This window comes from Cyprinodon tularosa, unplaced genomic scaffold (genome assembly GCF_016077235.1).
Source record: "Cyprinodon tularosa strain WSP-4 unplaced genomic scaffold, ASM1607723v1 ctg710, whole genome shotgun sequence".
In the NCBI taxonomy this organism is placed as follows: domain Eukaryota; kingdom Metazoa; phylum Chordata; class Actinopteri; order Cyprinodontiformes; family Cyprinodontidae; genus Cyprinodon; species Cyprinodon tularosa.
This window is the reverse complement of record NW_024039464.1, coordinates 270,471-285,302: the sequence shown is the minus strand read 5'-3', so window position 1 is coordinate 285,302 and position 14,832 is coordinate 270,471. Positions and strand designations below refer to the sequence as shown.

The following is a 14,832-nucleotide window of genomic DNA, read 5'->3' as shown; positions in this document are numbered from 1 at the left end:
GTTGTAAAACCATCCGGGGGTTTTATTCTTGAAAGGTGGTATAGATACCTAATAAATTCCTTTTCTGTCCTTTAAACCCCAACCTTTTTTGCACCACGGACCGCTACCTGACAGACAATATTTTCACGGACCCAACACCTATTCCCCCCGCCACCAGCCGCCACAACCCTTTCTGTGCGGCCGGGTACCAAATGACCCACGTACTGGTACCGGTCCGCGGCCCGGTGGTTGGGGACCGCTGCTTTAAACAACATCTGGCAACAAAATGCATAGACAGGCAGTTTTTTGGTCTAGCTGTATAAATCTATTTTCATGACATGTTCTGCATGCAAACATCTTACTTTCCCTGCATCGAGAGTAAGTAATACTGACCTTGTTATCTAGAAAAGCACCAATACACAGAATCTTCCTCTTCAGTTTCTGAATAAATGCACATTAAGCGCCTGTCTGTCTCTTTTAAATACGACAGATTTAGACAGATTTATTTATTATTTTATTTATTTAAATGAGAAACCTTTGGACAAACATCTGACTTTTTATTGTCAAATAGCTAGCAGTTATTAATTGTTCATCTGATTTGAAAATATTCGATCTGAACAAAACAAAGATGTTTGGTAAGTGGATGGTGTTTCATTACTATCTTAGAGACTAGGTTTAACGCCCCCTGCCATTTAAGCTAGATATTTTAAAAGCAATTGATTGTTTTGGTTAATACATTTATGTCTGCAAGCAAATCACTCTTACAAAATTAAAGTTCAGATTTCTTTATGATTAGGCTATGACAATTCAATATAAATTTGTTTTAACACTTTTTAACCATTTAGTTTTCTTTTACCAGGTGCCAGATTGAGTGTACTGTACTAAGGGCTGTATCTGTGGTCTGGTAGATCAGGAATACTTAAATGCATTTCAATTTTCTCCTGTTGTATAGAAAACTGACCTATAAGCAAAATTACATGCAAATATTAAAATTATCTTATTGCAAATGCTGCTGCATGTAGACAGACATGGAAGAGTAGCACTACTTCATAAAGCACAATAAAGAATTACTCAAGAGTAAAAAAGGTGGTGTGCAAAAAATTTCACTCAACTACTGAGCAATTGATCCACTTACAGCTCAGATCATAACATCTGATTTAATATTTAATGATGATGTAAAGATATATGCATCACTCATTATGTGTGTCTGTATACAGGCAAAGCCAGCCCCTCCATACCCACCCCCTTTGTGTAAATACTAAGTTTGACTGGAAACGGTAGCAGGTAAACAGACTATATTTCTGTCTCAGCAGCCAGAGTGAGTCAGGCACCAGGATCGCCACTATGCTGGATTGGTCCGTCCTTTGCCACATCATTAATGGAAAAACACCACGAAAGCAGAAGAGACAGTAACGGGAAAGCAGAGCTCTGGCTGAACTGTAAAAGAGCCCTTCTGTCCATGTTCTGGCCTGCAGCCAGATGGCAGCTGCAAAGGTGTGTCAGGGAAAAGTGCAGTTAGGAAAAAGTAGTTAGGTCCACTTCATAAACTCTACAGTGACCCAGACAAAGTCCATGAATTACATTTTGTGGGAGATTGGGTTGTAAATTAGAAAAAACACAGCTGGTCTGGGTTTGTCTCAAGGACTTTAAGTTGAGCGTTGAAGATAAAAGACGGACTTTGACATAGAAGTCATCATATAAAGTGGAGAAGCACCAAAAGGCTGTTCTATCTAGCCGAGAGAGGAAAATGGCCATGTGGAAGACAGTTGGACCTCTGTTCCTACTACTGCATGCTGGTAAGAACTGTTTTTTTAAGAGAAGTTACATACACACCAACTGTTAAATAAGTAGTTGTTTTTTCATGAACACATTTTTGAGAACATCCTGTTATTTTATTTGGATATGCTGAGCAATACATGTAACATTCCTGAGCCATGACAACGGCAAAAAATGAATATTTAAATAAGGTATAAATTTTCTTTGTATCTTCTGAAAAAATTATGTAAAAAATTTAATATTTAAAATACATGGGTAGCCGTTTCTGCAGTAGCTGCAGTTTGTTTTGAGAACATTTTCAAATTTTCTGTCCCGTTCAGTAAAAAAATACTGAATAATATTTTTGTAATCATCAGTGTTCGGCCAGAGCACCATCAGATGGTGCACTGTCTCTGACCAAGAACAAAGGAAATGTCAGGCTATGTCCCAGGCTTTCTCTGAAGTCTCCATCCGTCCCTCCCTCAGCTGCATCAAGGGGCTTACAGTAGAGGGCTGCATTAAGAAACTACAGGTAGGATTTCCACAACATGGATAACATAAATCTGCAATTTATGAGTTATGTTAAATAAACTCAAATCAATTTTCATGTTTTCAGTAAGCACAATGCATAGCAGAGAACTCATGAAAAAATGAGAAAGTGAAACGTTTGATTGGATTTCCAGGTTACCATAAACTAACAAAGCCTCAACTCCACCTGATGTTAACATACCCTTTGTACAACAGAGAAATAAATGTTAAATGCTAATGTTTAAATGCAATTTATGAAATGTGTGAATTTATATGTAGTTAATCAATGCCCCCTAAAGATGAGAGGATGACAGAACTATCACCATAATAAATCCTGACATACGGTATTTGCTATTCATCACTTCAGGATAAAGAAGCCGACGCCTTGTCCATGTCTGCCCCTAACATCTACGAGGCCATGAAGACCACCACTTTCAAAATGGCTGCAAGCGAATCAAAGGCTGGTGGTAAGATTCAGCATTTGACTGAACTGCTCATACATAATGTTCCCCATATATAATCTCATAGCTTTGTTACATTATGTGATGCAAAAATTGTAATTGTAGTTTTAGTTTTTTTTTTTTTTTTTTTTTTTTTCCAATTTCATGCTCTGCCCAAAAATCTGAATAGACTTATAGTTTTTGAGTTTTATTTTTTGCTTGGAAATAGAGGCTATATTTGTGATGGTTCTATCTTTCTTGGTTTATCTTTACTTATCATGACTGACTGATTTGTTAAGGCAAACGAAATTGATAACACTGTATGCCTTTTATCAGTAAAAAGGTAACACATTAAATGTATGGTGATAAATTATTAACTGGAGGTAAACTGGGTGAGTCGGAAAGTGTTTATGCAGGCAGATTTTTAGTTGAAACACCTGTTATATCTGGACTGTAGTCTCTGTATTGCACTTGGTACATCTTGAAATCTTACTGCACTTTGATCATAAAAGTGATATGTCTCTGCTCTGATGATAAGAGTAGAGAACCACTGAGCAAAAGTATATAGGATAAAGATATACAAGCACAGTTATAGGTCACTGTTTCAATATATGCTGTGGTTTTCACCAGATACCAGCTCCTACTATGCAGTTGCTGTTGTGAAGGCAGCTAACTCTGCCATAAAGATCAACAATCTGGCGGGGAAGAAAAGCTGCCACACAGGGAAAGGGCGGACAGCTGGATGGAAGATGCCGTTGGGATACCTCATTGACCAGGGTTACATGTCTGTGATGAGTTGCAACATCCCACAGGGTAACAATCCATAGGAATCAAATTAATTTGGACAAATTATGTACATATACAACATGATGCAGGCATGAGCCACAGGATTGCATCATAGCTGCAGAATTGCATTAGGTCCTCAATCAGATTTTTGCTCCATTTCCCTATGCAAGCAAGATTTAAAAAACCATGAGCAAAATGTTTTGCTAATTTTGGGAGGGGAAAGGGCATTTATAAAATATAATTAAAATTTTCTGATTCCTTTTTTCTATTGTATGCAAGTAAATCCCAAAAACAGTTTTTTTCCCAAGCTTGTGAATTAACCACATTTATTTTGCTTGTAAATTCCCCACATACACTTTATGGCCTTTCAAATGAAATAAATGAATGAATAAATGAAAATAAAGTTCTACAGTATATACAGTATAATCAGCATGCATGTATGCTTTTGCTTGTGTTTTTGATCAGCTGTAGCAAATTTCTTCAAAGCGAGCTGTATCCCAGGCGCAAACCAGGCTGGTGATCCTCCTTCTCTATGTGAGCTTTGCAAGGGAGATGGCAGCGGAAATCACAAATGTGAGATGAGTGAGCAAGAGATGTACTACAGCTACGAAGGAGCTTTCAGGTAGCACATGCCTTCATAATAATAATAATAATAATAATTGAACTTTACTGATCTCACATTGGAGAAATTTACCTCTGCATTTAACCCATCCCCTTGGGGAGCAGTGAGCTGCCATTGTGTGGCGCCCGGGGAGTAGTGTGAGGTTAAGGATTTCAGGAACCCAGAGTGGAAGCTGCGGGGATCGAACCAGATAGATAGACAGACAGACAGACAGACAGACAGACAGACAGAAGGATGGACAAAAGCATATAGATAAGACAACATTGCTTTTCAATACCAACAGCTATCTACTTTAATGTTTTCATTCTAGATGTCTGGCGGAAGATGCAGGAGAGGTGTCTTTCATCAAACATACTACTGTTGGAGAAAACACTGATGGTAATAACTGACAAACTGTAAGTTTATTACTGTTTGTGATTAATTAATGACACCGCTAACCAGACATTTGTCCTGCAGGTAAAGGACCAGCATGGGCCTGGCCCCTAAAGTCTTCAGATTATCAGTTGCTGTGCAGAGATGGGACCAGAGCTCCTGTCTCTGATTGGAGTCGGTGCCATCTAGCTCGTATCCCCTTTCGCGGCATTGTGGTTGGCAAAGATATTACTCCCTCTGTGGTACTCAACATGCTGAATGATGGTTTGGTACGTTGAATGGTCCCTAATCCCACTCAAATTATTGTCTAGATTCTTAAATTGGACTATAGTAAAAACAAAGGCAGAGGAGAAAAGTTGCCACGAAATTGAAGCATGCCAAGGTTTGTGTATTCAACCTTAATAACAAGGATATCCCTCAAGATGAAAATATCTCATCATTATTACTAACATCATATTTTAAAGAAACCAAGGCTGAAAGAGTATATTATCAAAATTTACAAGCCAGAGGGTTGATCTTAATGCATAACAATAAAACATGTAGTAAAAGCATTATATTTCAACTTAAGTTCAGCTGAAGGATAGCTGTGTAATAAAAGCTCAGAATGTAGGACCCAATATTCAAGGTGAGACAGACAGTGGGAAGGTTAAAAACATTTATCAAAATAAGACAGAACACCGCCCATCACTGACACTCTGGCAAGGGAGAAACACAGGTAAGTGACCATGATAATCTGAAAGATGATTATCCATGAGGGTCACTTACCTGGTTCAACAGTTCACTCCATCTTTTCGAATGAGGCAGGATCGTGCTGATGGACTTCCAATGAGATACGGTGGGAGTCGCCCAGAGTGTCCCCGGTGCAGCAGCCTCAGTGAACAAGCATTAATCCGAGCCCAGTCAGGGAAAGAGTTCAGAACAGGAAGGCTCAGAGATCCAGGAGTCTGCAATCCGGCCAGGGGTGTCAATCAGAACAGGAACAGACAGATCCAGGGTTCCAGGAATGCACAAAGCGTTCATGCAAGTTCAGGGTTCAATGAGTCCAACAGAGAGTACAAGCAGAAACGCTCAGATAGAAAAAGGCAGGCCCAGTAGCTGAAAGCCAGAACAAGACACAATACCAGAAAAACTACGGAACTTTAAACTAGCTCCCCTCACTGAGCCAACATAGGAACAGGGCACGCTCAGTGGATGAAAGCCAGGATATGATCAGTAAACACTAAGACAAGACTAAAAATCCTCTCTAACCACTGGCCTCTAAGAATGAGAACATGAACTATGGAAATCCGCCATGATCTCCAACTAAAACTCAAATTCAAACAAATGTTGTCAATGATCTCGCCCCGATAGCTGGGCTGAGCCGTATATAAAGCAGCAGGAGCAAAAGACTAGACTACAATACTGTGTTCCGTATTGTACACCTAATCTAAACCACATAATGAGGTGCAAGTGGCACACCTTTGATTAATGACTACTGCCTGTGTATTAATGTCTACTGAAATATATAATGTAGAAGAAAATGTAGCTTCACTAAGAATTGTCTTAATTAAAAAGTAAATAAACCTTCATCTTTGCTACTCAATGTTTAGCGAGAGCTCTGATAGACAATCACCCAGGAACATAATCAAATATATATTTTTTGATACTCTCTCACAACATTACTGTAGTGCAGAAATGCAAATGTGATCTGAAATTTAGGATCAGTCCCTGAAAACATGAATTCATTATAAAAAATATTGATTCTTACGAAGATACCTGAAACAGCTTAAAGAAAATTTGAAGCTCATCATTAGTGTAGAGCCTTGGGGGATTTCCCTTTAAATTTTTAGAAAGCTGGGCTTCTGTGTTCTACCTGAAAGGTAGTTAACCTTCATCTTGCAAACAAATATCAATGAGTCTTAACACCAAAATATTATTCATAGAATTCAAGCATGGGGGTCAATATATCCCTCCTGTGAGGCTTTATTAATGGTGCGTATTTGAACAGTAACCTTTCTTTTTTAGGCAAAGTCAGGCTTCAACATGTTCTCTTCTGCGGATTATGGTGGAGGAACTGTTCTTTTCTCTGAATCAACCACCAAGTTTGAGGGGGTAGAGTCAGACGACCCAATAAGGTGGATGGGCACCAACTATTACAACGTCATGAAAGCCACGGATTGCACACCTGCAGGTAAGGCAATAAACATGTGAAGATGTAAAAAATCTGAAAAGCACAGAGTATTAAGAGATTGGATTTTATTAATTTAAACATTTGTTTCAAGAAAGTAAAAAAAATGTATTATCCATAAAAATAAACAAAACAGAACAGCAGCAAATGTGACGAGAAAAAATAACAACCTATCACTTTTATGTGTTTTTCTACTCAGACATTCCTTCTTCGATTCGATGGTGTGTTTTGTCGAGCGCTGAGCAGCAGAAATGTGGTGATATGGGTAAAGCCTTTGCTGACAAAGGTCTGACCCCCAGCATCCAATGTATTTACGGAGACTCTCTGACTGACTGCATGGCCAAGATCAAAGTAACAGATTTACAATTAAAGATTTAGCTTATTATATTGACAGGAAAATGTTTAACATAATCTCAATTTCACTTTCATTGTGTAGAACAATGACGCTGATGCCATAACCTTGGATGGAGGGTACATTTACACAGCAGGCAAAGACTATGGTCTGGTTCCTGCTGCGGCCGAGAGCTACACAGGTACACCGTCTGAAAAGAACAAATATGATCATGTTTTTTTTTAGAATCATGTTATTGTATTTGAAAACTCTTAAATTCCTGATTTTCTTTTTTGTAGATGACCATGATGGTTCCACGTACTATGCTGTTGCGGTGGTAAAAAAAAGCAGTTATGACATCCCTAATATTGACAGCTTGCGTGGCCGTCGCTCCTGTCACACTGGCTATGGTCGCACTGCTGGCTGGAATGTTCCTGTATCTACCCTGATGGAGAAAGGACTTATTAGCCCCAAAAACTGTCGGATACCCCAAGGTTGGTTTGAGTGTGTGGGAGCCAAGAATGATAGGAAATGACATGTACTCTGTCTTGCTGACAACAGAAAAGAAATATTCAAAACAAAAGCAATGTCTTAAGAAATTATACCCTGCCGGAGCACTTGACCACCTTTGGAAGAAGTTTGTGAATCAAAACATTACAATGTTAAACACTGTGTGGTGGTTGCAAAAATATGATAATAACTTATTAAGTTTAAAATTTACAAAAAAAAAAAAAAAAATAGCTCTGCATAACAAAATCCAATGTAAGGTGAGGTCAAAGAAGGGCGAATCGTGCAGAGAATGGAGAGATCTGACCAAGGTATGAAATTAGTCAGAGCAGAGAGAATAATTACAGGACCGACAGATGACTGGAGGAGATGACTGAACAATAAAAGATCACAGGAAAGTGCTGAAGATGTGCCTCCAATGCAGATTTGATGTGTAGTGAGGGAATATGCTGAGCTCTGGAGAGGTCTGTAGAACCTTGAACCCACTTAGACTAATTTTATTGCCATTTTGTATACACTCAGTGTATTCAAAATGAAATTTCATTTTGTACAGCTCTCATGACATTTCCATTCCTTAAAGTGCAGCAGTGATCAAATACAAAGATGTAAAGATCAAATGTAAAGATTCAGTGCTGTGATGTAAAGACGGGACTCTGAGAGTCATGCCTTCAGGTGGCCTGTTGAACCAGAATAAATGTGAGATTAAATGTGTAATTTAGTCTGGCCCTGATGAATGAGACATCGGAAGATAGTTGATGAGAACAACCCCTTGTTTTTCAAACCATGTCTGTGCCTATTGGCAAACGCTCTGACCAATGAGCTTAACTGACTTTGATGTAGAAAGCGCGACAGAAAGCTGGTGGGGGAGTGTTAACAAACAGCCTGTCGGTAGAACGGCGAATACGTCCTTCTTAAAAGCAAATGAGCGTAGGGCCTCTTCCCGCCCACGTTTCAACAAAAACCCAAAGTCTAAACCTTAAAAAACTGATTCCAAAGCTGAGTCAAAATCTGCCGTCAGAGCCAGCGGTCCTTCACACAAGACTATGCCGAGAGAGGCCCGCTGCAGACGGGCTGCGGTTAGCCCTGGCTGCTGTTAGCCTTGGAAGTTCGCTGGTTGCCGCGATCCTCTGAACAAAAAATAGTTTTTTTTAAATTACGTATTAAATCAGTAAATGGACCATATAGTGACACTTTAAAGTATAATATTCTTGCCTCAAATGATCTTAAAACATACTTTTATTGAACAACAGCAACAGAAAATACAACTTTTAACTTTCAATGGAGCGCTCCATTGAAAGCTGCTGCTGCCGAAGTGCATGCTACTGTTCAATAGTTGTTGCCATCTTCTTTGTTGTGCTTTCTCCAGCGTTGCGCAGCTCTGTAGTCATGCCCTCAAGACCCCGCCTGCTTTGCATCCAAAAATTCATAACACATCTCTGCGTTGTGATTGGCCCGCCAGGTCTAGTGCCTGGGGCATTGATCGAGGCTAGAACAAACTCGCAGGCAAAAATGATTTTGGCCACTGGCAGGTGGGGCTAGTTTACTAGGCTAGCCTTCAGGCTTATTAACCCAACCTTGGGCTAACGATCCCTATCTTTTAGCAAAAACTGACATGTTCTACATACATCCTCTGTGCATTCCTTAGCAAATACTTAGCATGTTACTTTGGTTGCCTCCCCAATACAATACATAGTGTGCAATATAAATATGTCAAATATTAGGGGATGGGGAAGGACCCAAATAAAGCAATAAAAAATAAATGAAACTAATTAGTCCAATAAGGAGTAGATGGATTAGAGTAGACGGATTAAATGAAAAATCTCTGGTGTATATTATCCAGAGGTGTCCTGCTTAACATGACTTTGTATTTTATGACTCCTGTAATGCTTAGCTGTGAGCGAATTCTTCCAAGAGAGTTGTGTTCCCGGTGCCAATCAGGATGGATTCCCCAGTAACCTGTGTGGTCTGTGTGTGGGAGACAGCTCTGGACAGAAGAAATGTGAAAAAGGAATAGATCTGTATGATGGATATGATGGAGCATTCAGGTACTGAATAAAATCTCTTTTTGTTTTGCCTCTTCAGAATGGCATGCTTTTCTGTAGTTTTTCTAATTTTAAAATTTTAAAAGTTATATTGTGCTCAATATCATACAAAAAAAAAACAAACATAAGCTTAATTTAAAAGAATGTAAAATTGTGAAAACAGTGGCATTGTTCAATAAGCTTTTAACACAATGTCTGCCAAAAGATTTTTGTCAGTGGAAGAATGAGGGAGCATTAAAAGGGTTTCATGAATAAAAAGTGAAAAGTGTATTTAGTCCCACAGTGTCAATAACATACAACCATCTGTCAATCAACCTTTATGACACTAACTAGGGCAGCTAAACACAAGAAATAAAGCCTCTTCTTGTAGCTCTGACAACATGTTTAAAGTGGACCTTCTGTAGGATGAACCTTTGCCCCATTTTAAAGTCTCAGTGATGCCCTATATTAAGATTAAAGTTCCCATAAATCCTGACCACTTTTGCTGTTTCTTCTGGAGAAAGTCATTCACACACAATGATCATGCCACCATTCTATTTTTTTTTTTTTGTGTGTTCTTACCTGAGCAGAACAATTCATGTTTGCTTCTTTTAAACATTAGCTTTCTTTGCTTCTTCTAATGGAGGCTCCCACCTGAGCTGTGGGTCTCTTTAGTTGATTTAACGATGGATTTATTGATTTTATTTATCTCACAGTGGAGAAATTTATTTGTTAGTTGTCTTTAAAGGATCACATTTGTGCCATTCTCTCCATTTTTGGCTGATGGGTTAAATAGTGTTATTATTATAATTTAGGATTAGTACTTTGCACCTGCCTTGCACCAGAAAGCTCTCACCTTAACTTGACTAAATATGTTGAACCACAGTAGCAGTTTTCTGTTATTACTTTAAATTGAATTTAAAATGTAAATGTGTTGATTATGTATACAAGTACTTAATTGAGAGACATCATTTCCTGTAGGAGCATTATTTTTCCTGGAGCAAAAATATGTTTTCTTTTGTTGAAAAATAATTTTATTAAAATAACTAAAAGTAAAAAAAAAATAAGGTCGATTTCAAGATGAGAAAGAAGAGAGAGTTTTAGAGAGTAGGTATTAATTACACCTTTTAAAACAAATTTAATCACCAGTATTTTCATCTTCAGTCTGACCTGTGTATCCCAATGATTCAGTATCTACAGGTCTCAGCATTTATTGAATTGGACGTACATTTAGAAATAAAGGAAAGTAAAGAATATTTCATACAAACTTCATGGTCACTCACTGATTTTTTGAATGACTTTGCTCTCATTCTAGTTGTGGAACTGACATGGAGACTTTGCTTCCATATCAAATGCGGATGCTTAAGAGATCTTTTTTTTTTATTTACTCATTTAGGTGTCTCGCTAGTGGGGATGGAGACGTGGCTTTTGTCAAACATTCCACTGTTTTCCAAAACACAGATGGTAGGAGAAGTTCATCTTAAAACAGGCCTGACGGATTCAGAAATTAACTGGCCTGGCTGCTGTTTTTTTATTTTTTTTATTTTTTTAGGGAATTCAAAGGAAAATTGGGCTGTAGATCTTTTGTCCAAAGACTTCCAGCTGCTCTGTTCCAATGGAGCTAAAGCTGAGGTCACAAATTACAAGCTGTGTAACATGGCCAGAGTTCCCTCTCATGCTGTAATGGTGCGACCAAACACCAACATCCATGCCATCTATGGGCTCCTGGAGCGTGCACAGGTAAGAAAGTTCCAACATTGCATGTATAAAAGTAAACAGAGGTGTCAAAAGTGTTAACGTTTATTACTCAAGTAGAAGTTGAAATCCTACTGTTTAAAAAACACTTTTGTAGAAGTTAGACTATCAACTTCAGCTTTTTACTCAGGTAAAAGTGTAAAAGTACAATTTTTAAAACTTCTTAAAATATAAAAGTATAAGTAATGCAGGAAAAAATGGTAAGGACAGATGTTTTACGACACTAGCCTATGAAATGAATTTTTTTCTGTAATTCCTACTTATACTTAATTTTGGTTTCTAATTGCAACAGTGTCAAATTTAACATTATATAATCTTTAAAAACTATTTATTTTGGTAAATAGTGGACGACAAGTTGGTGCAGTACCAAGTCCAACAACAAAGAAATTAATTGTTTGGATGAAACAAATAATTTTTATGGTTTTATTTTCGTTAAGTACCAACAGGACATAAGGAAAATGAGCTTAAATAAAACAAAACTGAAAAGTCTATTTCTAAAATTTACGGAGTAGAAAGTAGAGAAAATTGCAAAATAAATGTAAGGAATAGAAGTAAAAAGTAGTCTATTACATAGAGTATAGTAAAGTATAGATAGCCAAAATTAAGGTAACAAGGTTTTTGTACTTTGTTACTTGACACCTCTGAATGCAAATAGGGTAAAATAATATAAATAAATAATCATCTGAAGGAAGAAGGTCAAAATGTTATTTAAGTTTAGTACAATGCTAAAGATTTACGATAGAAAATAATACATTTCAAATGGCTAATTGCTTCTTTAAAAATGTTATTTGACATCAGCATCTATCAGTCACATCACTGATGAGCTGTGGAAAAATGTGTGTCCAAAGACAGATTCTAATAACAAACTTAACTTTGGCAGTCATGCTGCCTTTTCTCCAGTTTTCCTAAAATGTCTTCATTTTCTGCAGACCTACTTCAGCAGTGACACAGGTACCGTTTTCAAGATGTTTGATTCTAATGAGTACCAAGGCACAGACCTCATTTTCAAAGACTCCACTGTTCGCATTGTGGGAGTTGGTGACAAAAAGACCTACCAGGAATGGCTGGGTAATGGCTACCTGAACTCCCTGGTTGACATGGAGTGCAACTCTTCAAGTGCAGGTAAAATTATTTGGCTCTCCGAAAGAAATATTTTATAATCTGAGAGAGTTTCCTTTTTTTTTAATAGTTTGATGCAAAAGGTAGCTGTCTGTATAAATTGGCTTTAAATAAAGATCAGTAATTGTATTTAAATTTGATTATGCTTACTTCACCATTACAAAATAAACCTTATGACACTACAAAAAGATTCAATATAACGTGTTCAGAAATAAAAATTCAATTGATTGCAGTCAAAAACAGAGATTTTAAGTTGATTTCATAGATTCCCTTTCAATCCACACCTTAGCAACTGCTTTGAGTGACTAACTTTAATGCAATTAATCCTCATAAGCTATATTTGGAGTGGAGTGTGCAATGTAGAGTTGACTCCTTAGAGATAGAAACTTATCATATACTGAGAATGAAATTGGGAAGATGAGCATCCTTAACTAAAATATTACAGGTTAAATGTAATAAAAGACATAAGGCACATACAGTATTAACTTCAGAGGTGCTGGTAAGGGGGTTTATGCATTATTTCATAAGCCAAATACACATGTGCTCACACATAAATGTGAGGTTATTGTGCTGGTGAAGATTCTCAGTCATCCAGGAAATAGTTATTTCAACAAAGTAAAAAAAACAAAACTAAAATAACAAACCAATGGACTTTGTTTTCCAAGTTTGTTTACATTTTGGATAAAGAAGACCGGTGGTTTGAAAGGGGCGTGAAGGAAGCCATTTATGTTAAGAGAGAAAAAACAACCTTAAACAGCTGCAGGGGACCAAAATATCTCGCCTGGTCAGCCAGGCCAACAATTACCCTAATGAATCCCTTTCCAGTATCGGGTCTTGCAGGCCAACAATGACCTTAAAAAAATACCCATTACTCAGGGGTGGACCTGTTGTTTCGGGTCAATTTGCATGTTTTCTAACACATAAGATGGCTTTTGTTTGCGCCACTCTACGTATGAGTCTGGAACTCAAACTCTACTCCAGACATTTTGAATTGAGAAAGCTTCCTGGGTGGGAAACAAAACATCTTCAAACTTGGAAAACAAAGTCCAGTGGTTTGTTTTTTTTACTTTTTTTTCTCCCGAACTTTGTTGGAATGTGGCTTTTGTATAAGCAGCACAGTTAATGAAGTGACAGATCTGCAATTTGTTGACTGTGTGATAGAAAGGCTTTAATATTTTCTTATTTTCCTTACAGTGGTTTCCTCAGCATTGCTGCTGCTATTGGCTTTACTCAGCCTCATGCTGACCAACGTCTGGATGTAAAGCAGTGACTACAGTCTTTCCCTAGGCTGTCGTGTTTGCATTGCCTCTTGCTACCACAAAATTATCTATTTCTCACAAATATCAATCAACCAGTAACCACCTTTTCCCCCCACTTTCAAATATCAAAAACTGATTTTGTAGCTAACTGATTTCAATTGCTGCCCTGTATAATCACTACCATCTAGGGTAGTGTGTATCCCCTCCTTTGTGAAAACACAATACCATTGTTGGCCTCATATAATTTCTGTGTTGGTTTGCCATCTAGAAAAAAACAAAGCTTGAGCAGAATTTGGATTTAAATGGTGCAATTGTTAAATGGAATAGAGCACATTTTGTTTGGCAGAGATTTGAGTCAGCAAGCGAAAAATTACTACATGTGAGAATAAGCTGGAAGGTGTTTGGTGTTTCTTTGTTTACCGAGGGTGGGCTGCCATATCAGTGTGTATGCTGCCACCTGTTACATTTACAGAGCACTTTTTCCTCTTCCAAACTTGCTTTACAAAAGGCTTACTTAAAAGTTTACATAAACCACTTAAAAAGGGTTGCCTCCATGTTTACCTCAAGAAACATTTACTTCAATACTGCAACAATTTTAATGCATTTTAAAAGTCCTTTAGTCATCTGTTTCTCACTTCTTCTGACCAAAACAACTCGCTCTACAAACCCTTCCCTCATCAGATGTGCTGCACTTTTCCATCACCTCATGCTGATCAGATGTGTATTTTCCTACAATCAAAGATATATTTTTTTATGAAGTTCAGGTGCCATATCAGTGTATATGTACTGACTCATGCTGTCAGACACTATTACATTTTCTTCCTTTTGATAGAGATTTATTTCTTTGTGAAATTATAAAATGCTCGACTAATATTTAGTTGCCAGGCCAGTGTGTCTGCATAAGTATTACCTCATAAGCTGTTGAATGTCTTTGCTTGTTCAAATGAAATAAACGTGTAAGCAAAATTAACTGTGGGTGATTTTTTTGTCAACCTTCTTTTCTCTACCATTTTAGTTCTTTAAACAGGGTTTTAGCTTTTTGAAACAACCACTGTTCCATCTCCAACATTTATATAGTCATGATATAGATGAAGATTTTTTGATTTTTTTTGTTTCTTTTTTTCCCCTCCTTTGAGTTCTTTCATAATCTATTACAATTGTATACTAAATATTTTTTTTGTATTAGCACAA

The 14,832-nt window shown here is 37.5% G+C and overlaps 1 protein-coding gene across 1 annotated transcript; it reads left to right on the top strand.

Moving 5' to 3' along the window:
• The first annotated feature begins 1,370 nt into the window (after window positions 1-1,370).
• On the top strand, window positions 1,371-14,611 carry meltf (melanotransferrin). Its single transcript, XM_038268954.1, has 16 exons — window positions 1,371-1,775; window positions 2,112-2,266; window positions 2,630-2,729; window positions 3,333-3,515; window positions 3,954-4,110; window positions 4,421-4,488; window positions 4,567-4,751; window positions 6,487-6,652; window positions 6,849-7,000; window positions 7,086-7,182; window positions 7,280-7,474; window positions 9,379-9,532; window positions 10,905-10,972; window positions 11,061-11,248; window positions 12,193-12,385; window positions 13,577-14,611. Exons 1-16 carry the CDS (start codon window positions 1,727-1,729, stop codon window positions 13,642-13,644), a joined length of 2,178 nt encoding a protein of 725 aa, XP_038124882.1. The 5' UTR covers window positions 1,371-1,726; the 3' UTR covers window positions 13,645-14,611.
• Window positions 14,612-14,832: the final 221 nt, after the last annotated feature.

Excerpts from the sequence above, each read along its gene's own strand:
- meltf (XM_038268954.1), top strand. The coding sequence starts at position 1,727 with ATGGCCATGTGGAAGACAGTTGGACCTCTGTTCCTACTACTGCATGCT. Across the intron at positions 4,752-6,486 it reads ACATGCTGAATGATGGTTTG|GCAAAGTCAGGCTTCAACAT; the intron begins GTACGTTGAATG and ends TTTCTTTTTTAG. Across the intron at positions 7,475-9,378 it reads AAACTGTCGGATACCCCAAG|CTGTGAGCGAATTCTTCCAA; the intron begins GTTGGTTTGAGT and ends TGTAATGCTTAG.